The sequence below is a fragment of the Heptranchias perlo genome, chromosome 26 (assembly GCF_035084215.1).
Source record: "Heptranchias perlo isolate sHepPer1 chromosome 26, sHepPer1.hap1, whole genome shotgun sequence".
Classification (NCBI taxonomy): domain Eukaryota; kingdom Metazoa; phylum Chordata; class Chondrichthyes; order Hexanchiformes; family Hexanchidae; genus Heptranchias; species Heptranchias perlo.
In genome coordinates this window covers 24,414,652-24,440,534 of record NC_090350.1, presented here as the reverse complement: position 1 = coordinate 24,440,534, position 25,883 = coordinate 24,414,652, and the positions used below count along the sequence as shown (strand labels likewise).

Below are 25,883 nucleotides of genomic sequence, written 5' to 3'. Positions count from 1 at the left end.
GGTCAGTGACAGGCAGTTTGAAAACTTCAAGGGTTCAGCCACTTGAACTCGAGCTGCCCATTTCCCCAATGGATTTAGGAGCGCCTAATGTGAATGAATCACAGTATGAGTAATTCAGATCCCAAATCCCACCACTTGACTTAACCGATGGATCAAAAGTTCTTTGATAAAGTAGAGGGTTGATGAGGGTAATATGGTTGATGTGTATTTGGACTTTTAAAAAGGCATTTGATAAAGTACCACATAATAGACTTGTTAGCAAAATTGAAGCCCATGAGATTAAAGGGGCAGTGGCTGCGTGGATATGAAATTGGCTAAGAGACAGAAAGCAGAGAGTAGTGGTGAATGATTGTTTTTGACTGGAGGGAAGTGTGCAGTGGTATCCCACAAGGGTCAGTGTTGGGACCACTGCTCTTTTTAATATATATTAATGACCGGTACTTGGGTATAGAGGGCATAATTTCAAAGTTTGCAGATGACACAAATCTTGGAAATGTAGTAAACAATGGAAGATAGTAACAGACTTCAGGACATAGACAAATTGGTGAAATGAGCAGACCCATGGCAGATGAAATTTAACACAGAGAAGTGTGAAGTGATTCATTTTGGTAGAAAGAATAAGAGGCAATATAAACTAAATGGTACAATTTTAAAGGTTATGCAGGAACAGAGACCTGGGGATGTATGTACATAAGTCTTTGAAGATGGCAGGGCAAGTTGAGAAGGCTGTTAAAAAGGCTTACAGGATCCTTTGCTTTATAAACAGAGGCATAGAGCACAAATGCAAGGTAGTTATGCTCAACATTTATAAAACACTGGTTAGGCCTCAACTATAGTATTGCAGCCAATTCTGGGCACCACACTTTAGGAAGGATGTCAAGGCCTTGGAGAGGGTGCAGAGGAGATTTACTAGAATGGTAACAGGGATAAAAGACTTCAGTTACGTGGAAAGATTAGAGAAACTGGGGTTGTTCTCCTTATAGCAAAGAAGGTTAAGGGGAGATTTGATAGAGGTGTTCAAAGTCACGGTTTCGATAGGGTAAATAAAGAGAAACGGTTTCCAGTGACAGAAGGGTTGGTAACCAGAGGACAAAGATTTAAGGTAATTGGCAAAAGAAAGAGGCGACATGAGGAAAAAATATTTTACGCAGTGAATTATGATGATCTGGAATGCACTGCCTGAAAAGGTGGTGGAAGCGGATTCAATAATAACTTACAAAAGGGAATTGGATAAATACTTGAAGTGGAAAAATTTGCAGGGCTACAGGGAAAGAGCAGGGGAGTGGAATAGCTCTTTCAAAGCATGGCATAGGCACGATGGGCCAAATGATCTCCTTCTGTGCTGTATCATTCTATAATGTTCAGCTGAGAGTTTAGTCACACAGTTGAAACTGCAATGATGGCACCAGTCTTACTACAGCTAGGAAAGTAATGAATATCACAGTAGAAAGGTAAGCAAGAGCATATGACATAGATATGACCCAATAAGATTACTGGCATTTTACCTTTAGCATTAAGTGGCAGGTTGTGCTTCTTTATACATTTTATAATGTTTAACAACAACTTGCATTTTTATATAGCGCCTTTAACATAGTAAAACATCCCAAGGCACTTCACTGGAGCATTATCAAACAAAATTTGCCACCGAGTCACATAAGGAGATATTAAGACAAGTGAGGTAGGTTTTAAGGAGCGTCTTAAAGGAGGAGAGAGAGGTAGTAAGGCGGAGAGGTTTAGGGAGGGAATTCTAGAGCTTAGGGCTTAGGCAGCTGAAGGCATGGCCGCCAACAGTGGAGCGATTAAAATCGGGGATGCACAAGAGACCAGAATTGGAGGAGCGCAGAGATCTGAGGGTTGTAAGGCTGGAGGAGGTTACACAGATAGGGAGGGGTGAGGCCATGAAGAGATTTGAAAACAAGGATGAGAATTTTAAAAATCGAGGCCTGCCGGACCGGGAACCAATGTAGGTCATTAAGCACAGAGGTGATGGGTGAACGGGTCTTGATGCAAGTTAAGATACGGACAGCAGAGTTTTGGATGAGCTCAAGTTTATGGAGTGAAAGGTGGGAAGCTGGCCAGGGGAGCATTGGAATAGTCAAGTCTAGAGGTAACAAAGGCACGAATGAGAGTTTCAGCAGCAGGTGAGCTGAGGTGGGGCAGGGAGGGGCAATGTTATGGAGGTGGAAGTAGGCGGTCTTGGTGATGGAGTGGATATGGGGTCGGAAGCTTGTCTCAGGGTCAAATAGGACACCAAGGTTGCAAACAATCTGGTTCAGCCTCAGACAGTGGCCAGAGAGGGGGATGGAATCGGTGGCCAGGCTTAAATAAAAATATAATTCATTGCAGCACCTTGCCACACAATGCAATGCTTTTCCCCCATTGAGAAAGATCACATCAGCAAGGAAATCAGAAATTGATATGATCTTTTCACTGCTCCTGTAAAAGAAAGTAAGTTTTGTGTCATCTATGCCTTCACATTCCGCTGCTCTCTTCATTTAGAAACTGGAATAAGCAGTACTGTGGAGGTAAAACCCTCACAGTGAAACCCTGTTTCCAGGCTGCTCAAGAAACAATATTGAGGGCGATAGCACTATGGAGTGGAAACTGATTTCCCCACCCCCACCCCCCTCCTCCTCCTCCTGAGCACAGAACACCAAAGTCAATTGTTGTGGTCTTGCTGAATTAGCAAATTCAACACAGCAGGAATCAAATTCGGGGTCTTCCTGGTCGATGTGCTTCTTTGTGATACCATATGGTGCATTTAGCAACTGAGCCCAACACCACTGTTTTCTAGCTAGAAAAAAAGGTATTAGAAGACTTTTTACAACATATAAACGAGGGCTAAAAAAGTCATTGATCTTACATAGTGATGTAGGGCAAGCTGATATTACATCCAGTCATCTCTCGATTTTTTTTCCATTGAAAGGCCTTGTCTGATTGTATCACGATTGTATCTGGTTCAAGAACAGATCCTTGCAAATTAGGAATTAATTCAATAAGGTTGAGCTGTGTGGGTATTGAAGGATATTGTTGGAAGGACGCAACAAGAACGTGCATTTCATATGGATTGTGTCAGAGCACTTGGTACTCTCTTCGTAAAAATTGAGAAAAAAATGCCGTTTGCCAACTTTGTTTCTCTTCACCCATTTAAAAAAAAGTTTAATGTCAATCCCTGAAACTAAAGTCTTCAAGCTGTTTTTCTTTTTAAAAAATACATCATATTTACCTTTCTCCTTTCAGATGATTGTGGAAGATTCTATTCAGACAATGTGACTCCACATCCTCAATCCTCACTGTACTCTATCATCTGTAGGAGAACAGCAAGTACAAACTTCATGTTAATAAATAATCAGAGGATTAGTTCTAAAAGCAAATCTGCATCAGGGTACCTCTATTTAGTAGTATTGGGATAGGTGTTCTTTGTACCTCAGTAAAATATTAATCCAAAATAGAATTTGTGACTGACCTATCACCCTCATAATGTACATATTACATGGGGAGAAAATATCCTCTAATTGCTATGTGTTAGCAACATTGTAAACATAGGAAGATTTTTATCTGTGCTATTTCTAATGCAGTAATAGAAGAGAACACGTTTACGATTTTACTTCAAATGCAATGAAAAAAATCTTCCTACAATGTCGCTGGGATCTAAATTCTTTCAACTGATCTGGAATGGGATTTCAGGTACTTGATTTTATAAAAACATTTCCAAAGGCTTCATTAATAAGGCATGGATTATAATAAAACGGCAACAGAGGGCTAGAAGTGAGCTAAGGTAACCCAGTGAGCCAAAGCTTCATCTTTGGAAGAAAATGGATAGCAGATAGTCAGTAGAAATGTAAACTTTAGTGTTGAGAGCAGCTGGAGTGTTGGATAGGATCAGCTGTATGTGCAGCTTGCTGCTCTGCGACATCACCTTTCCAACTAACATAGTACTTCCAGTGGGTTACAGCTGATCCCAGCATTCAAATTTCTACCATCTTAAAAAGCATAATTTAAGCAGAATTTTTAAAACTCCTAATTGGGTAATTGAGAGATTCTTGCCAGCAAAAGTGCGCATCATTCGATACAATTTTCCTGACTTGACCTGCAACTGCTCCATGATTTTTGAGCACATTTTCAGTGATCAGAGATAAACATAAGAAATAGGAGCAGGAGTAGGCCATACGGCCCCTTGAGCCTACTCCACCATTCAATAAGTTCATGGCTGATGATCGACCTCAACTCTGCTTTCCCGCCCTATCCCCATATCCCTTGGTTCCTTTAGTGTCCAAAAATCTATCGATCTTAATCTTGAATATACTCAACAGCTGAGCATCCACAGCCCTCTGGGGTAGAGGATTCCAAAGATTCAAAACCCTCCGAGCGAAGACATTTTTCCTCATCTCGTTCATAAATGACCAACCCCTTAACTTGAGACTGTGACCCCGAGTTCGAAACTCTCCATCCAGGGGAACCAGCCTCTCAGCATCTACCCTGTCAAGCCCTCTAAGAATTTTATACATTTCAATGAGATCACCTCTCATTCTTCTAAACTCCAGAGAATATAGGTAGGCCCATTCTACTCTACTCCTTATAGGACAACCCTCTCATTCCAGGAATCAGGGAAAAATGCTAAGAAAAAAATTGCTGTTTAGAAGTGATTTGAGTACTATAAATGGAGGGAACACATCTTTACACGACCCAACCTGTGCATCATTCAATTCTGTTGTTTTTTGTAATTCATCAGTCTTCAGCTATGCTAGAGGGTAGCATCACTCTGAAGTGAATTGTTCCAACCTAAAACCAATGCCATAAGTTTATGCACCTCGACTGATCCCTTTTGAAAACCAGTGTTTCACCTAGAGAATAATAATTGGTGCATTTCCTCTATTAATGAAGAGACATGGAGACTGCATCCGTCTGAGGTAGAAACATGATAAGGAGAAAAGATAGATATTTTATCCCCCCCCCCCCCCGAGTGAGAAATGTCACTGCTCAAAAATAGTACGTTCAAAATAAAATGCAGAGTTATGCTGGTCAAGGGTTAATTTTTCTTTTTGTATCTTCTTCAAATACAAGGCTAAGAGAGCTGGCATCTCCTTATTAAAGAAGTCAAAGGGAGTCCAAGGTCTTTTAAGGAATGTTGTAAAGCTCCAGGAAGAGAACATCATGTCCTCAGTAGAACAGATTCAAGCTGTTCCTAGCTACAGAGTAACAATTATGAATGGAGCCAGCCCCTCGACAGTCGCTCCATTTCTGAGGCCATTTTTAACGACAAACTTATTTTGCAACTTTAAACTGAACTAGAAATGCAGTTCAGTGCTCTTACTAATAACCTACGATTAAGACGATTGTATTTAATGTTAATGACCTCCGATTACTGGATTAAGTTTGTATTTTCTTGTTGATTGCCACAATTTTAGTTGCTTTTACTATCACATACAATCTCTCATCATCTTCTCAATACTCCCTTAGTAAGTTTACATTTTCAATTAACTATGAATCTAGGAAAAAAAATCATTATCACATCAAAAATCAAATGAATCTTAGATGGTCTGTAGGGTTTGAAAATATTTTGAGCCCTTAATTTGCTCTTTTTCCCTGTAGACCTCCACAAATTGTACTACAGTATAACATGGTTAATCTAGTCATTATCAAAACACACATGAAAAATGGCACTAGGGTGAGGTACCAGAGACTCCCAGAACCCACGGAACTGTAACTCAGCTAGGAATCCTCAGAAAAGGAAAAAGGGGAAAAATTGAGAAAGTCATAATGTATGAACATTTTTCGATCATTTCTATGACTCTTCCCTTACCTCCCCCCTGCCCTGTTAAGATATTTTGTGGTGGAGGGGAAGAAGAGTGAACTCTGTTCACGACTAGGTCTTTTAGCAGGACAGCATAAGTGCTCGCAGGCCAGGTGTAGCACGGGTTAGATGCAGGGTCAAGTTCAGATGGATGAATGACACTAAATCTATGTGTTACAAAATTGTAAACACACTCTTTGAATGCATTTACACATAAGAACATAAGAAATAGGAGCAGGAGTAGGCCAATCGGCCCCTCGAGCCTGCTCCGCCATTCAATAAGATCATGGCTGATCTGATCCTAACCTCAAATCTAAATTCATGTCCAATTTCCTGCCCGCTCCCCGTAACCCCTAATTCCCTTTACTTCTAGAAAACTGTCTATTTCTGTTTTAAATTTATTTAATGATGTCGCTTCCACAGCTTCCTGGGGCAGCAAATTCCACAGACCTACCACCCTCTGAGTGAAGAAGTTTCTCCTCATCTCAGTTTTGAAAGAGCAGCCCCTTATTCTAAGATTATGCCCCCTAGTTCTAGTTTCACCCATCCTTGGGAACATCCTTACCGCATCCACCCGATCAAGCCTCTTCACAATCTTATATGTTTCAATAAGATCGCCTCTCATTCTTCTGAACTCCAATGAGTAGAGTCCCAATCTACTCAACCTCTCCTCATATGTTCACCCCCTCATCCCCGGGATTAACCGAGTGAACCTTCTTTGTACTGCCTCGAGAGCAAGTATGTCTTTTCTTAAGTATGGAGACCAAAACTGTATGCAGTATTCCAGGTGCGGTCTCACCAATACCTTATATAACTGCAGCAATACCTCCCTGTTTTTATATTCTATCCCCCTAGCAATAAAAGCCAACATTCCGTTGTCCTTCTTGATCACCTGCTGCACCTGCAAACTAACTTTTTGATTTTCTTGCACCAGGACCCCCAGATCCCTTTGTACTGCAGTACTTTCCAGTTGCTCGCCATTAAGATAATAACTTGCTCTCCGATTTTTCCTGCCATAGTGCATAACCTCACATTTTCCAGTATTGCATCTGCCAAATCTCCGCCCACTCACCCAGCCTGTCTATATCCCCTTGTAGGTTTTTTATGTCCTCCTCACTCTCTACCTTCCCTCCCATCTTTGTATCATCTGCAAACTTTGATATGTTACACTTGGTCCCCTCCTCCAAATCGTTAATATAGATTGTAAAGAGTTGGGGACCCAGCACCGACCCCTGCGGAACACCACTGGCTACAGGTTGCCAGTCCGAGAATGTACCATTTATCCCAACTCTCTGCTTCCTGTTAGATAACCAATCCTCCACCCATGCCAGAATATTACCCCCAATCCAGTGATTCTTTATCTTGAGCAATAATCTTTTATGTGGCACCTTGTCGAATGCCTTCTGGAAGTCCAAATACACTACGTCCACTGGATCCCCTTTATCCACCCTGTACGTTATATCCTCAAAGAACTCAAGCAAATTTGTCAGACATGACTTCCCCTTTGTAAAGCCATGCTGACTTTGTCCTATTAAATTATGTTTATCCAAAATGTTCTGCTACTGTCTCCTTAATAATAGACTCCAAAATTTTACCCACCACAGATGTTAAGCTAACTGGTCTATAATTTCCAGCCTTCTGCCTACTACCCTTTTTAAATAAGGGTGTTACACTGGCAGTTTTCCAATCTGCCGGGACCTTTGCCGAGTCCAGAGAATTTTGGAAAATTATTACCAAAGCATCCACAATCCCTACTGCCACTTCCCTCAAGACCCTAGGATGGAAGCCATCAGGTCCAGGGGATTTATCCGCCTTGAGTCCCATTAATTTACTGAGTACCAATTCCTTAGTGATTTTAATCGTATTTAGCTCCTCCCCCCCTAGGCTGGTGTGTGTTACACAACACACACCAGCCAGAGCAATTCTTCCCCAATAATGTTTTGGTTGTGCACCCAATGTTGCACAATTGCTACTAGCCCATTCTATCTATGCTTTCATCTTTCACCAGGAGAATCAAGCTGCTGACTGCCTCTACTGCAGTGAACAACCAAGACAGAAGGTGCCCAGGATTCTTTGCCCTCCCCTCTCAAGACAGAACAGGAAATTCCACGTGGCAGCTTGGGAATGAATAAACTATCTACTATCGCTTGTGGTTTCAAATAATGATCTTGACCTTGGACCCAAATCTATCACTATCCAATGCTATAGCAGCTTTCAAAAAACATCGGCATCAGAAGATAACTTACTACTGTACACAATTTGACTGTATTTGGTTGAGACAATATTTGAAGTTCTGCACTTTTTAAGAAAAGAGCCATACATTTCTGTGTAGCAGCTTTAAATTTGCACTTGACACCCTCAAGAGTCCCTTCGCTCTCTGATGGCTGCTAAACGTGTGAAGAAACAAGTTTCACCAGTCTTAATGCAGGATTTGAGTCTACAGTGCAGAACTGCTCACAAATAATCTGCAAAATTTTCTTTTGATTTTAATTGTGCATCTACCTGACCAAATTTATTGATTACATTTAAGAAATTGATAAATTAACCTTTGGAAAGAGGACTGCCGCTTTCCTCAGGTATAAACCACTATTTAACGTACACATTTAGCACACTGAAATGCATTTTAATAACGAAAGTTATTTTTAGGATATGGTTAAGTTAAAAAAGACTAGCAATCTTACACAAGAAAATATGAAGTTACTGTGCAGTGAAATAAATGAGTTGGCCCAATGGTGCAGCCCACTGGCGTACTAATACACTAGAGATAGATAGATGACCTACCTTGTTGAGCCTTCTTTATTTCTCGAATGATGGGCATCGATCATAGATTGTAGCAACTTCTCCAAGTTTGATTTTTTTCTCAGGAAACTGCTTTGTGAAGCACATCCCTAAACTTTACAGCAAGGTTTTGTGACTTCCAACTCCTGCATCGTAAATCCTCACACTAGCAGTAGTTCTTTTTGATTGGAACTAACTTATGCTGAATTCACTATAATTTCTACGACCAAACCAAAAATAAACTAGCAAGTCCCAAGGGGAATTGTGATGCATGAAAGATACTCATCATTACAATAATTAATGCCCTACAAGTAATCTATCATTCTTTACTCACTGTAGGACATGCTAAAGTAGTACCAATTTAGGAGAAGGAAGGCTAAAATTGTGAAGCTTCAATTCTGCTGCCAAAACCATTATTTTGTGCATTGCCCAAATTTAAAGAGTAGTCTTTCATAAATGTGAGAGAAGTACTCCATGTGGTAACCTAATGCTTAGGAAGTGGCAGTGGAATGAGTGAAATGCCCTAGAATTCCTAACATCTGGATAGTAGCAGTGAAGAATACACGCCATCAACCATTTTGCTATCTGATACATCAGTCATACAATTACGGAGCTGTTGTGTGGATTTTCCATTCATGTGGATGGACTACTGGGCCATTTCCTGCTGTTGGCTGTCCACATTGGCTAGATGCTGAACCAAGAGAGATCACGTTGGCTAGACACCACTGACACATCTAGTGTCCTGAAAAAGCACATGGAAATGAATCTCCTTTGTTGATGTCATGGACCAGCGTAACAGTGTCCCCAAATGTGCACTGCCTTGCTTTGAACTAGCAGTTAAAATGTTGCAGTGAGCTCGAAGAATGCATCAGTTACTGCTGTTGGTTAGCCAGAGATAGCCAAAGGCATTACAGGACATTGTTAGCCTGAGCCTATCATACAACCTCCAAAGCTGATACACTGGAGTTGATACTGACAGCAGGGAGCCTGGCCCGTTGGCCGCACATCAGGAAATTGTGGAAGCTCTGCTCGTGATCTTCCATTCCTGAATTAAAAAATTAAATTGGAAGGCATATCCACTATTTCCCAATATGCATTGCCAGATGAAGTTCTGCCAGCAGCACAAACTGGAGGGGGGGGGGGGGGGGTGAAGGAGGAGGAGTGGAATTCAGTCCACTCATCTACTTCAACCAGATGAGTCAAGGGAAAGTTATGGCGGAATTGTTGGGAGTACATTTAACCAAAGAGCTGTCATGAACAGCCACACATTCAAAATTATGTAAATAATTACTACCATCAGCACGAGAAGCTATGAATAAGTCTGCACCATGAAACGTTAGCCCTCCATCACAGGAGATATGAAATCGCTGAGAAATGTGAATTTGTCTAAGGGTAAGAAAACACTCTTCCAGACTGTGCAAAACTGTGCCCCCAGAAATACAAGGTTCTGTGTGAGGTTCAGTTAAGACTTTTCATGAAACCCTGACTAGTAGTTTATATGTTGGTACAGTGATGGGACATTCACACATAAGCATCTTTCACTGAACATCTTAAATCGCTGGAAGCCCAAGATAACCCAAACTCATCCCCGAGAAATGGAACCTGAGAAATGTTCAATACCACAGTCAAATGCCTCTACGAAAATGAGCATCCGTTTACTCGATGGCTATTAACCAACTCTGCAGCACACTGCATAAATGATGAGAAGGGGGAACATACTTTAACATTTTTTGCTTAAGAATTGGTTTAGCTTTTCAAAATCCAAAATGGAGTAGTACTCAATTTCTTATGGCACAATAAAGTAACTAAAAATCAGAACAGCTAAAAGCACTAAAAATCAGTAAGTCACAAACTACATTGCTTCTTTAAAAATGCTAAAATCTACAGAAATTACACTGGTGGAAGCAGATAACTTTTTTTTTTTAAGAAGCTCCTGAAAAAAAAGGAGCTTTTGCAAAATTTCTGGGGTCTTATGTGACATAGGAATGGGGGTCGTATAATACAGTCCAATTAAGTCATGGCATAAATTTTAGGGGCATGCTTCAGCACATGATTTCCCTAAAACCATACAAACCTAGACGGTGGGTGCCAGAATGGAGGAGGACAGCATCCAGCTCCTCTTCCAAGATTCCCCAGTTAAGGCAACTGCATATTTATCAGACGAGTAACAGTTAGTTTAGGTACATACATTAGGCAAATACATCTTGTTACTCTAATATTACCTTTGGTTAGTTTTAGTTGATATTAAGGCTTAGGCTGCAAAGAACAATACTTTATTCAATAGCACTTAAGTTTATCCAGGCTCATTTTTATCCAACTACTTGTTCCTTTTAAAAATTCCCAAATCTCCTTTAAAAATAAATAACGCTTGTATAGTCAAAACCCAAGTGTCAGTGGGCAGCAGGCACTGCAAGTAGATTACAGGTGACTTTGTATCAGTGTTTCATCAGCTAATAGCCGGTGGAAGAGTAAAGCTCATCAACATTAAACTTTGGTTCAAACTGCAACTGTTTTAAATACATGGAGGAGCACATTTAAAAAAAATAATTCTAAACAATTCAAAGATAAACCAACATTCTCTTGGTATGGGGCTGGATTACATACATTTACCATGAAGTATATCTTCCAGAGACTAGTAAATACAAATTATCTTCATATACATTATTAATGCATTTTTAATATGAAAAGCATTTTCTGGTTTTCCAGTTACTGTCGACTGGAGATGCACTTTCCGACATTTCTATTCATGTTTAGAATTTAACACTTAAGGTAGACAATGGTGCCAGGCTAGACTAACATCTATTCCTTTCTCCCTATTGTTCTCAACTTTACACAGAAACAATCTGATATCAAGCCTGCTTCAGGCAGCCATCAAACTTTATTTTGAAGTATTTACAATCAAAGAAACAACTTGCATTTATATGGCGCCTTTCACAACCTCAGGACACCCTAAAACACTTTACAGCCAATGAAGTACTTTTGAAGTGTATTCACTGTTGCAACGAAGGGATACGCGGCAGTCAATTTGTACACAGCAAGGTCCCACAAACAGCAATGAGGTAATGACCAGGTAATCTATTTTTAGTGACGTTGGTTGAGGGATAAATACTGGCCAGGACACCGGGGAGAACTCCCGTGCTTCTTCGAAATAGTGCCTTGGGATCTTTTACATCCACCCGAGAGGGCAGATGGGGCCTCGGTTTAACGCCTCATTCAAAAGATGGCATCTCTAACAGTACTCCCACAATACTGCACTGGAGTGTCAGCCTAGATTTTATGCTCAAGTCTCTGGAGTATAAACTATGTCTATGAATATTAGGAAACCACAATACTTCCTTCCATTCTTTCAATAAATTTAAGTAATTTTGTTCTGTTAGTGTGAATAATTTCACTCTAAATTTTCTTTATAACTGGGAAGTGGGTTAAATTGCTTTCTAAAGTTATAATCACCTGAATGATAAATAGTTGAAATGTTTTAATACACAAGACAAATCTAGTGATGACCAAACACTTTAAAAGTGAGGACAAGTTGATAAAGCTATTAAGAAAAAGCAGATGAGATCCTAGGTTTTAGAAAAAGAGGCTTAGAGTACAAAAGCAAAGAGGTAATACTAAATCTATACAAATCATTGGTTAGGTTGCAGATAAATACTGTGTTCAGTTTTGGGCACCCTACTTTTTAAGACAATTGTCATGGAGACGGTATAAAAGATACTTTCATGAGAACAGAGAAAGCGAAGAGATATTGATAGACATGTTCCAAATTATTTGAGGGATTTTGATAAGATAAATCAGGAAAAAATATTTCCACTGGTTGGTGAGTCAGTAAGATAAATCAAAACAAAAGAGGGAGAGGTTAGAAGAATATTTTTCAATGCACAAAGTTGATAGGCCATATGTCCCACCAGAAACAGTGATAGAACCAGAATCGAAAATGGTTTTAAAAGGGAAGTGGATTAAATACTTGAAAAAGGAAAATCTTAAAAGGGATGTTAAAAAGGACTAAGGACAGCTCTCTCTCTATATTATATATATAGATATAGAGATATATGTATATATATATATATATATATATATATAGCTGTCCTTAGTCCTATATATATAGATGGATAGATAGATAGGAGAGAGAGAGAGAGAACGAACACAAGGAAAGCCTTCAGTGTTGTGAAACTGATTCTGCAGCAATAATTATAAAAGGAAGCCACTGGTGATTTTAAACCTGAACTGTATTGTGGAATATTTGCACATTTCATTTACATTACAGCCGTAACAATACTACCAACTAAATTACATTTGTCCTCTGCTCCAGGTAACTAAACAGGACTTCAACTAGATCTTTCATTTAAAGATGGAGCCTCCAATAATGCTGTACCTCATAACTCTCCATTATGATGTCCATTTTAGATATAAACTCAAGAAATGCGGGGCTTAAACCTGCAACCTGTTGGTTGAAAAGAAAAGCAGTTCATATCCAGTGGTCATGCTATGTGGCATGGGTGATGTGAAGCAATACTACAAAATGCTGGTCTTTGGTATTGCTTCATATTAGCCATTAGAGCTGTAGGCAAATACACCCCCATCTTGGAGGAGTTCAGGTAACATCTAACCTGAGAATAATGACATAAAACTGAAAAACAGCCAGCAACATTTAGGCAAGGTCAGCAACATCAAGACAACGTTCAGTCTCAGCAGTGGGGTCATCAGATCTTATTTGTTAAGCAAGAAAACTGATGACAAGGACTTTAAACAGAACACTTAAGCAATGATGGATTCACAAATGTGCTATCCTGGCAAATGCAGCTGACTGAAGGACCAAATAAAGCCAAGCCACCAATATTCCAGCACATCCTTAATTTGGCACAGCAGTATAACTAACTCCATTTAATTAAAAAATTGTACTGTTCATATATTCCTTACTCCAACGTGTGGTTGAATCCAGTAGGACATTAAACAATTACAATTGAGGCTTCTTTGATTCAGCTCATTTGCCAGTTAGGATTGTTGAATGACTTTTTAAAAAAAATTAGAAACAAAATTGACAATTTGAAACTGTCACCCAAACAAACTTTGATTACTCAAATGAAATCAGACCAAGAAAGGAGGAAAATATGTTTGTAGAACCAACTGGATTCAGAACTAACCCGTTTCGACACGATCACTATATTTTCATTTGAGATTTCATTATTTATATTTTCACTGACAACAGCACATTGCAGATCAATTTATTTTATCCTGTTTTTAGAGAGGAGACTTGGCGCTCACTGTACAGTTCACACAGTTTCTCCCCAAAATAATCTGCATCTTTATAGGCTTCACAGCTCCTCCGCCAAGACTGCGGTACACGATCTATTCCATAATAAGCCCCAGCAATTGCTCCTGCCATGGTGGCAATCGTATCTGTGTCTCCACCCAGTGAAATGCTGTAGATTATTGTCCTTTCGAGCCCGTTGTACTTTTCTGGAATTTCTGGATCAGGTTCGATGCACCTCAGGAAGGAATAAATAGCAGTTGGCACAGATTCAAAAGCTGCAATTCCATTCCCTAAAGAAAACAAAAATCATAGAAACCTTATGAGCTCAGCAGATACAGAGATGACACAAAGCACTGTACAGAGTGTACCCAAGTGGAGTGTTGTCCTGAAATCTAGTGCACAAACATCAAGTAGCCCATAATGAGTCTGTGCTGAAATGCTTGGTTATGTGACTCCTGTATTTTCAGGGATAAAAAAAAATTACCTCATATGACATGAGGAGGAATATAGTTGTGTATGTTTCTTCACCATATTTATGGCAATTCATTTTGAAGATGCCAACAGAATTGCAGACAATAAAGAACTTTATGCCACAGCTGACCAATCTTAAAGATTGAAGTGAAAATGTGTGTCCAAACACTATTCATATTAGAGCATGACCCTTGGGAGCAAAGTGAATATCCCAGCATACAATACGAGAAAGGTGTAAGCCAGGGTCCAGTAGCCTAATATATGAGAAGACATTGTAAATAATAGGCTGACAAAAAAGGGTGAGATATAAACTGTATGGTTTGTACATTCATGAATATTCCTGGTTCTGATATTCAGTAATTTTTTTGCTCCTTCTGATAATCATAAACCAATAATTGCACCAGACTAGAGAACTGTTGCTATTAGGATAAGGATTTTGTAAGCCTTTAACAAGCTGTTTTCAGGAATAAACAGCATTAACTGTGAACGAAAATTGTGACTGACATTTTTAAAAACAAATCACAAACAGAATGTAATAAATCTACATTAAATTATACATCAAGACATAGGTAGAACAGTCAAATTGGGCATTGCTGTTAAATGCAGAAAACTGAGATTGGCAGGAAACAGCTGCCATCTTGACATCCTGCAACTAATTATTTTCCTTCCAGCTGGCACTGGCCAGTCAGTTCTCTTTTCCTCTCCCTCAATTCTGCTAAAGATACACTGTTAAAAATAAATAAAACTAGGGCCCAGTACACAAGAGTTTCTAGAAAACAGAAGCAGCAACTCTTACCCAATTCATTAACTACTTCTTCCTTTGAAACATCCGTTCGGGATAAAAATGCTTTCATTTTCTTCAGTCTACTGCAGTAGGGAAACTCATGAAAGCTGAAAAAGGAAGAGAATAAAGCAAATATTGAGGGATCAAAGTAGGGAAGAGTCAATTGATCAGACTGGAATTTTTCCAGCTTGACTATTGTGTAGACGTGCTACATTGCACTTGAAACATCAGTTACTTTGTGCCCATCTCAAATATTTAGATTTTCCACAGATGATGCCACAAGTGAAGAAATAAAGACTTAAATGCACCAAAGCCAGCCCATTATAAAAAGGGACCATTTTTAAACTAAAATTATCACTATTCTACATTTCATGAAACTTCTTGGTTGTCCCTTCATTGTTACAACTTCATACTTTAAAATGCCAGCTAGATGGAATCAGTGATTGTTTATAATACTCCCTAATGTTAATGTCATGAAAGGGGGCACCCTGCTTATGACCAATGCCTGTTCAGTATGTTACTGGAACACACCTTTAATACGTCGAAGCAGAGAAAGATATACAACAAATTACAAAACAATTTAAAACACACACACTAGCAAGGGGACAACAGAGGCCCCAACAGCCATTCAGATATCACTGGTAACACTTTGAATTATATGGCAATTCAGTTGAACAGTGAGCGCAGCTTTAAACAAAATAATGCTTTTAAAAAAAATAATAAAAGTCTTATACCTTTTTTGGAAAAGTCCACAAACCTTCAAAACTGGGGTGATCTTTTTTGGATAAGTTTCACACAATTTTATATGCTTTGTTCTATCAAGATGAAAGATGTCAATGTCATGTGCCATATAACACGTGAAGCCACTCCACATTGGCCCAATGTGTTGTTACCCATCGCCAAAGAGCACTCCCATTATACTGGCATGACAATTCCATTTCTTGCACTAACCATCCTTGTTGCTTCTGCATGTAATATTACCACTTCACTATCAGTGGATGATTTTTGTACTGCCTTAAGCAGCAGAATTGATCACACCCAATAGCAACTGGATCAAGACTGTTCAAACTCATTTTATTTATGACAGATAATACCCAAGCAACAAATTAATTTTAAAAGAAAGCACAGCCCCAACAGAAACCATAAACAATTAGTTGGGCTGCAGTACATTTAGGCAAGAATAATCCAATATCAACAAAGGCCACTTGAGCCAATACTTGCACCCTAGCAAGAGCTGCTGCCTTCAGGAGAGATGAGGGAAAAAACTGTAAAAACAATCTCAATAGTCTGACCATACCTGTTGCTTTAATTTACCTCTTGTAAGTTTTATGCAAGTCAAGAAACCTGAAATTGTCCAACAGCTTTGTAACACAACCCAATCTCAAGCATTTTGGTAATATATTTTAGCACAGAAATTTAAGGGCTAAGTTATTTTTTCCATTGTAGGGGTTCCCAGGAAAATGTTTTGCTGGAGGGAAGAAGGGATTAGAATGCAAAACAAATTGCGAATCATGTCATGATCTATTTTTGAGATCTTGCTTTGTAAACTATTCATACCTCCCCACAAACACAACCATCTACCCCATGTTCAACAGCAGCAACAAAGTTAACCAAAAGCAGTTAATTGTTTAAAGGCATTTTTAGAAGGACATCATGGAAAATTAATCATTAAACAGAATTTTTTAGCAAACCATTTCTTCAAGGTTCTTTCAGAACCTCAACCCTGGAAGCTTTGAAAACAGTACATCCTATTCCAAACATTGCTTGGTTCTTTCAAGGCTGACTCCTCACAATTCGTAGTTTTAACAATTTTGTTTTCTTTTAAGTTCTTTAAAGTCTTATCTTGCTTAAGAATTTCTGTAGACCTTTAACTGTTTAAAATAAATCTCAACAAATCAAGATTCAAAATGAACATGAATTCTGTACCGAGATGAATCTTTTTCTCCTTTTCCATGACACACATCATCCCTGCTTGAGGAATAGTTGGAAACTGTTGCTAATTTATTAACTGTATTCTGTCGGTGAGAGTGTCCCTCCTTGTGCAGAAGTAACAAGCATCACGGTGTGTTCCAGAAAGAACAGCTCGCCATGTAACTAATCACGTCGTAACCCTCAAACATGCCAGCTTTTAAAAATAAAGGAATGATGACCACAGTGCACACACACCGATCTCCTTGCTGCAAGATAAACATTTGTGCACTTCAAGAATGAGCAGTACATACTGCAATTTTCTTTTTAGCAGATGCTGTGAATAGTCCAGAGTAATGATTGAAACCAAAATGTTGCATGCATTGCCCAAGTACCAAGACAAAAACCCAAAATTGGATAATCTCTCAGAATCTAGAACTCCCGTCAGCGCAACTTGGTATTTTTTGGCTGAATTCTGCACAAAATCATGCAGCCGAGGTCACTACATCAATGTTTTAGAAGTAAAATGAGCTTGCTCCATTTTCCCGGAAGTCAGACTAGAATTTTTTGAAAAACTCACAACAGGATTACAGTGGTCACATTACTCTCAGCTTATACAGTGGCAGAAATCAAAGCAAACTCAGTGGGCCAGAATATATTGTCAAATAGCACTCAACACTTTTTATGCACAAATTGCACAGCAACTTCAGGCGAGGGCAGATGCGTGGTTAAACGTGAAAATCCAGAAGTTGCTGTCAGATGAACTGCTCCGCCTTTAGCTTTCCCAAAAGTGGAGATACTACTTCTTACCACTAGCAGTAACACGTTCCGTTCGTCTGTGCATCTCTGGTGTACCTTGCACACCTGAGGACACAAAGGGACCTGGGTGTCCTTGTACACCAGTCACTGAAAGCAAACATGCAGGTGCAGCAAGCAGTTAGGAAGGCAAATGATATGTTGGCCTTCATTGCAAGAGGATTTGAGTATAGGAGCAAGGATATCTTACTGCAGTTATACAGGGCCTTGGTGAGATCGCACCTGGAGTATTGTGTGCAGTTTTTGGTCTCCTGACCTAAAAAAGGATATACTTGGCATAGAGAGAGTGCAGCGAAGGTGCACCAGACTGATTCCTGGGATGGCAGGACTGTCATATGAGGAGAGATTGGGTCGACTCGGCCTGTATTCACTCGAGTTTAGAAGAATGAGAGGGGATCTCATTGAAACATATAAAATTCTGACAGGGCTAGACAGACTGGATGCAGGGAGGATGTTTCCCCTGGCTGGGGGGTCCAGAATGAGGGGTCACAGTCTCAGATATGGGGTAGGACATTTGGACTGAGGTGAGAAGAAATTTCTTCACACAGAGGGTGGTGAACCTGTGGAATTCTCTACCACAGAAGGCTGTTGAGGCCAAGTCACTGAACATATTTAAGAAGGAGCTAGATAGATTTCTAAACACAAAAGGCATCAAGGGATACGGGGAGAGCAGGAATATAGTATTTTTTTATTCATTCACGGGATGTGGGCGTCGCTGGCGAGGCCAGCATTTATTGCCCATCCCTAATTACCCTCGAGAAGGTGGTGGTGAGCCGCCTTCTTGAACCGCTGCAGTCCGTATGGTGACGGTTCTCCCATAGTGCTGTTAGGAAGGGAGTTCCAGGATTTTGACCCAGCGACAATGAAGGAACGGCGATATATTTCCAAGTCGGGATGGTGTGTTGTTGGAGCTGCACTCATCCAAGCAAGTGGCGAGTATTCCATCACTTCTGACTTGTGGCTTGTAGATGGTGGAAAGGCTTTGGGGAGTCAGGAGGTGAGTCACTCGCCGCAGAATACCCAGCCTCTGACCTGCTCTCGTAGCCACAGTATTTATATGGCTGGTCCAGTTAAGTTTCTGGTCAATGGTGACCCCCAGGATGTTGATGGTGGGGGATTCGGCGATGGTAATGCCGTTGAATGTCAAGGGGAGGTGGTTAGACTCTCTCTTGTTGGAGATGGTCATTGCCTGGCACTTATCTGGCGCGAATGTTACTTGCCAATTATGGGCCCAAGCCTGGATGTTGTCCAGGTCTTGATGCATGCGGGCTCGGACTGCTTCATTATTTGAGGGGTTGCGAATGGAACTGAACACTGTGCAGTCATCAGCGAACATCCCCATTTCTGACCTTATGATGGAGGGAAGGTCACTGATGAAGCAGCTGAAGATGGTTGGGCCAAGGACACTGCCCTGAGGAACTCCTGCAGCAATGTCCTGGGACTGAGATGATTGGCCTCCAACAACCACTACCATCTTCCTTTGTGATAGGTATGACTCCAGCCACTGGAGAGTTTTCCCCCGGATTCCCATTGACTTCAATTTTACGAGGGCTCCTTGGTGCCACACTCGGTCAAATGCTGCCTTGATGTCAAGGGCAGTCACTCTCACCTCACCTCTGGAATTCAGCTCTTTTGTCCATGTTTGGATCAAGGCTGGAATGAGGTCTGGAGCCGAGTGGTCCTGGCAGAACCCAAACTGAGCATCGGTGAGCAGGTTATTGGTGAGTAAGTGCCGCTTGATAGCACTGTCCACGACACCTTCCATCACTTTGCTGATGATTGAGAGTGATGGGGCGGTAATTGGCCAGATTGGATTTGTCCTGCTTTTTGTGGACAGGACATACCTGGGCAATTTTCCACATTGTCGGGTAGATGCCAGTGTTGTAGCTGTACTGGAACAGCTTGGCTAGAGGTGCAGCTAATTCTGGAGCACAAGTCTTCAGCACTACAGCTGGGATGTTGTCGGGGCCCATAGCCTTTGCTGAATCCAGAGCACTCAGCCGTTTCTTGATATCTCGTGGAGTGAATCGAATTGGCCGGAGACTGGCTTCCGTGACGGTGGGGATATCGGGAGGAGGCCGAGATGGATCATCCACTTGGCACTTCTGGCTGAAGATGGTTGCAAACGCTTCAGCCTTGTCTTTTGCACTCACGTGCTGGACTCTGCCATCATTGAGGATGGGGATATTTGCAGAGCCTCCTCCTCCCGTTAGTTGTTTAATTGTCCACCACCATTCACGACTGGATGTGGCAGGACTGCAGAGCTTTGATCTGATCCGTTGGTTGTGGAATCGCTTAGCTCTGTCTATAGCATGTTGCTTCCGCTGTTTAGCATGCATGTAGTCCTGAGTTGTAGCTTCACCAGGTTGGTACCTCATTTTTAGGTACGCCAGGTGCTGCTCCTGGCATGCTCTTCTGCACTCCTCATTGAACCAGGGGTGATCGCCTGGCTTGTTGGTAATGGTAGAGTGAGGAATATGCCGGGCCATGAGGTTACAGATTGTGCTGGAATACAATTCTGCTGCTGCTGATGGCCCACAGTGCCTCATGGATGCCCAGTTTTGAGCTGCTAGATCTGTTCTGAATCTATCCCATTTAGCACGGTGGTAGTGCCACACAACACGTTGGATGGTGTCCTCAGTGCGAAGACGGGACTTCATCTCCACGAGGACTGTGCGGTGGTCACTCCTACCAATACTGTCATGGACAGATGCATTTGCGACAGGTAGATTGGTGAGGACGAGGTCAAGTAAGTTTTTCCCTCGTGTTGGTTCGCTCACCACCTGCCGCAGGCCCAGTCTGGCAGCTATGTCCTTCAGGACTTGGCCAGCTCGGTCAGATGTGGTGCTACCGAGCCACTCTTGGTGATGGACATTGAAGTCCATTGAAGATTTTGTGCCCTTGCTACCCTCAGTGCTTCCTCCAAGTGGTGGTCAACATGGAGGAGGACTGATTGATCAGCTGAGGGAGGACGGTAGGTGGTAATCAGCAGGAGGTTTCCTTGCCCATGTTTGATCTGATGCCATGAGATTTCATGGGGTCCAGAGTCAATGTTGAGGACTCCCAGGGCCATTCCCTCCTGACTGTATATCACTGTACCGCCACCTCTGGTGGGTCTGTCCTGCCGGTGGGAGAGGACATACCCAGGGATGGTGATGGAAGAGTCTGGGACGTTGGCTGAAAGGTATGATTCTGTGAGTATGGCTATGTCATGCTGTTGCTTGACTAGTCTGTGGGACAGCTCTCCCAATTTTGGCACAAGTCCCCAGATGTTAGTAAGGAGGACCTTGCAGGGTCTTGTCCGGTGCCTAGTGGTCCGATGCCGGGTGGTCCGTCCGGTTTTATTCTTATTATGACTTTTCGTAGCGAGATTTTACAACTGAGTGGCTTGCTCGGCCATTTCAGAGGGCAATTAAGAATCAACCACATTGCTGTGGGTCTGGAGTCACATATAGGCCAGACCGGGTAAGGACGGCAGGTTTCCTTCCCTAAAGGACATTAGTGAACCAGATGGGTTTTTACGACAATCCGGTAGTTTCATGGCCACCACTACTGATACTAGTATTTTAATTCCAGATTTTTATTTTAATTAATTGAATTTAATTAATTAATTGAATTTAAATTCGCCAGCTGCCGTGGCGGGATTTGAACTCATGACTCTGGATTTTAGTCCAGGCCTCTGGATTACTAGTTCAGTAACATAACCACTATTCTACTGTATTGAGATAGAGGATCAGCCATGATCATATTGAATGGCAGAGCAGGCTCGAAGGACCGAATGGCCTACTCCTGCTCCTATTTTCCATGTTTCTATGAGTTTAGCCTTAGCAGTCACAGGAGTGGATTACTCCAAGTGGTGATTGTGAGGTGATGTTTTCTTTCACTGTTTATTTGGTGACCTAGATCTCACTCATACTCTTTTTAAAAGAATAATTAAAGACAGTCACCATGCAAACATTAGGCACTCTGATTGGAATTTCCTCTTGAATTCGAGGGAAAAGCCCCACTATATTTCCTCAATATTTTCTTACCAGAAATCAGGACTGGAGATGTGCACAAATTGCATCCGGGACATCAACATACACACAGCGTGCCATATGTGCCATGTTGATATCACTGATGTAATACACATGTATCCCATGACCCGACTTTTGGATAGAAAATGAAGGCTGTGCAATTTGGATTTTTTTTTAAAATGATGCCTGAATCAGTTAGGTACTGCTGTGACAACTATGCTCTTTATCCTACAGCAAATGTCAGTCTTTATCCTAGTTAGGAATGGACCAAGGACAGCAGTGCACTGAATGATAATCCTCAGAAAACGAAGGTCATCAAAAACTGACTCAGGTCACGTACCAAGTAAAATCACACCAGTTCCCCTGTGCAAATCTCCAACAATTTTTAATATCCCACCAAAGCGGCAGGTAACTAGATGGAGCAACAATAAACATAAGCTCTCAAATTTATTTTTAAACTTAAAAAAGATAGCTATGGATTAAGTGACTATGATAAGCCCCATAAAAGCAGTGCCTATGAATTGTGTAAATTGTGGCAAGATAAAAATCCCTCGAGTCTTAGTGATGTCCAAAATAAAAACTGATTTTTATTGACATTGTTTGAATTTACCTACATTTTTGAGGTCCAATTTTTCTCTACTGATTTTCTACCATCTTAATAATTAAAAAACAAAAATGGCAATTGGCAATAAAAACTGACTTAAAAAAATCCTTAACAACATATAGCTGATAAACACATCCGTGCAGAGTTAGGTGAACTCAGGTACAATGGCAAGATGGGCTGCTACAATTGGCCTCAAGTTCTCCTGGGATCGAGGAGAAAAATCAGTAAGGTCTCCTGAACACTGTATAGTAAATTCTGTTGGGACACATACACTTCCCCCTGAACTCCAACAGCTTGCCAGCAGTCATTGTCTGGGCTTATACATGGAAGAACTCATGACTTGAGTGAGGCACGGGAGCACGAGGGAGGTGGGGGCGCGGGGGGTGTTGTGGAGTGTAGGAGAGAAGCAGAGAGAAAAAGCTTACTAAAAAATACTCCATTCGAGGTCAAATCTGCACTTCTGTGATTCTCTCTGAAGATCTAAATCTGTCAGTTGATTTAACACTGAAAACTAACTATAAATTATAATATCATGGCACCCAATTTCTGCCACTTGATCATACATAGAAACCACTTACAGCCTTTAGTGACAGAAATCAACAATAGATCTGTATTTAATCTTAGATCTTAAATATTCAATGCTATTCAGCTATGATCTATTTACAAGGTTAACCCTCATGTATGTTCACAAGACCATAATAAGAATTTCATGTCAGTTATCCAGAGAAATTAAGCTGTTAGCCACAAGAGGCCACCCTAGACCTGTACTTACTCTTTTGCATCGAACAGAGATTTTTCATCATTCTCAATCAACTGCATTTCCCCAATGAGGTAATCCAAGTACTTGTCCTTCTTCAACTCCCCCTGCAAAGCATGATGAACAGCGAGGGCTTGCAGGATAGCACCGTTGTAGCCCAGTGAGGAGGCATGCGTCACTTCAGCATTTCTCTTTGCGAACTGTCCCATGACAAAACAATCAAGTCAAAATCAGCATTGGGAAATTATTAGATTTGGTTCTTATTTAACCGATAAAGGACTAAATCTTCAGAATGTTATTTCTAATGAAAAGATTGAGCTGGTCTTGTGCTAATTTGCCACTGGCAAAAAAATAGTAGTATGCTTCCTTTTGGATAGCTAAAAGCTGATAAAGTATTTGCTCTCAGCACCTCTTCAAGGTGAGCAGCAAAAGGATGAAAAAGTAATCTTCCACATCAAGCTTAACCCTTGGAACACCACAGAGGTGTCTTTTCAAAGTGCAATCTCACTGCTGGGGCTGCCAAAACAAGATTGGGTTGTAGCACTTTAAGTTTGGCACTTGAAAAACATTTCAAAAGTTGACTGAGACTGACTTATTTGTGTCATAGATGCAGCTATCACTGGCATGGAGATTATTTTGGGTTAGGGTAAGTTTCAAATAATGAAATGAAAGACATTGAATGGGCTAGGAAAAAGCAAGAATGTGATTAGATTTTATTTTGAGGTATGGGAATATTAGTATAATAAAACTACTTCTGACATCTGAACAACATACTAGGGATGGTTTCAGTGCCGTTGCCCATGAGCTGAAAGCATTAAAATAAAGGGAGCCTGAAACTCCTTGAGAGGTGCGAAAATCTAAGACTGGAATTATACCATACTTGCAAACTCAAACCAGAGTGAAATAACATCCTGGAAGGGGACTCATACTTTCAGCCTTTATCATGCTTAGTAGTATTCTGCTGCCACTTTCGCATTACTGCACACTAAAAAATTGCCAAGAAGAGGTGGCAGTATCCACACATCCAAAAGGTTAATCTCAAGGACAGCATTTCTATCTGATATATATGTTGTGACATCGCCAGACCCATTCTTTTTAACTATTTTTCCAGGGTTATTTCAGGAACCACCCTAATGGTATAGATAATCCAGCAATAAAATGTTAATGTAAAGAACTAGCGGATCTCTTGCAGTCGTTTATGGCAAGAGACATTTTTATGGACAAGAGTATTATACCATGTAATGTACATTATTCAGCTGCTAAGAGTTCTTTGCTTAAAGGTAGAAAATCTAATTCCTATCGTATCATAAAGTCAATTAGAGATTAATTGTTCAAAACACAAAAATGTGCACGTGTGACAAAGTGCAACAAGTGGGGTGTAGCACATACATCTCAATACTTGTTTATCTGATGGCATTAGGGATGTCCAAGACATTGCCTGCAGGCCACATGTGGCCAATGAGCTCCCATTATCCAGCCCTTGAAGTTCTGATTTACATTGTTTACTCTGTGTTACAAGTTTCTTCTAGCTATTAACATTGGAAGCTTGATAAGGGTGATCGAGTTATTAACATTTTCACATCCTTTTTAGATTGGATATTTTAGAATTTATGCATTCAATTCTGTCCCGATTGTGGATTTCAATCCTACTCAGTTGACTCTTGTGCCATAATCCTGATTGAATGTTGTGAAGTTCTGCCACCTACTGCAAGCCCAAGGACAAGGCTATGTTGCAAATGTACTAGGGTGGCTTCTGTCCTTTTCACTCTATCATCTGGACAAGACTGGTTCGTCCTTATTATGGTTCCTACATTACAACAGTGACTACACAAAAAAAAAGTACTTAATTGGCTGTAAAGCACTTTGAGACATCCTGAGCTTGTGAAAGGTGCTATATAAATGCCTGGTCTTCCTTTCCTTGACTTGTGTAGCTAGCTCTGCTAATGTCTCATGAGTCTTCCATTATTTCGATGTGCAGATAGGTTCAGCAGATAAAACATGGGAGATGATATGCTGCCTTTATTGCTCCGTTCTGGATGGTTTGTAGCTTATTAATCTACAGCTGACTCACTGTGCACCAAACCGGACGGCCATATTCCAGGCTTGGACAGATGTAGGTTTTGTACAGCCCATCGAAGGTTCATGGGCTGACTCCATGCTGCTTTCCACAGAGAACTTACAATTGTCCCAGCCTGGCTGATGCCCTGGCAGTGGTGTTGAAGTGTCTAAGGCATATTGCCATGGAAACCCCCATTTTTAGTATAGTAATTCATTTTGTTGTATGAAACAAAGATGGGTAAAGTATCAATTCCAACTTTTTTGGTTTAATTTTCTTGGAAAACAAAACAGGTTTCTTATGCAAGGACTTCTTTGCAACATGTTACCTGTGACAATTTCAAAGTAGAAACATTATATTTTGTGATGTATTCTATATTTTTATAGTAGTTCCCCGTTATCTGTTCACATTGAAGTCAAAATCAGTGATTGATCATATAAACAGAATTATCTACCCGCAGTAATTAAAGAAACCACTATTTTTATTTAATTTTTCAGGAACCAATCCAAAATACTTACTTCACTGTCTATGGGGAAATTTCCTACAAACTTTCCAGACTCTTAACTGGAGATATGCTCCCCTCCCCACACCCTCTACCCAATGCAACAGCACAATCTCTCACTCACTATGAGCAATGACACACGAAGT

The 25,883-nt window shown here is 40.7% G+C and overlaps 1 protein-coding gene across 5 annotated transcripts in view; it reads right to left on the bottom strand.

Annotated features, from left to right (window-relative positions):
• Positions 1-11,416: 11,416 nt before the first annotated feature.
• The window catches only part of adprs (ADP-ribosylserine hydrolase), an 80,775-nt gene continuing 66,308 nt past the window's right edge, over positions 11,417-25,883 (bottom strand). For all 5 annotated transcript variants that reach the window (XM_068006558.1, XM_068006556.1, XM_068006557.1 and 2 more), the window contains 3 exons: positions 23,195-23,379; positions 15,091-15,185; positions 11,417-14,113 (listed from right to left, as the gene is read on the bottom strand). In XM_068006558.1, the coding sequence (XP_067862659.1) occupies positions 13,800-14,113; positions 15,091-15,185; positions 23,195-23,379 (594 nt within the window). In that variant the 3' untranslated portion in view covers positions 11,417-13,799. The remainder of the gene's footprint in view (positions 14,114-15,090; positions 15,186-23,194; positions 23,380-25,883) is intronic.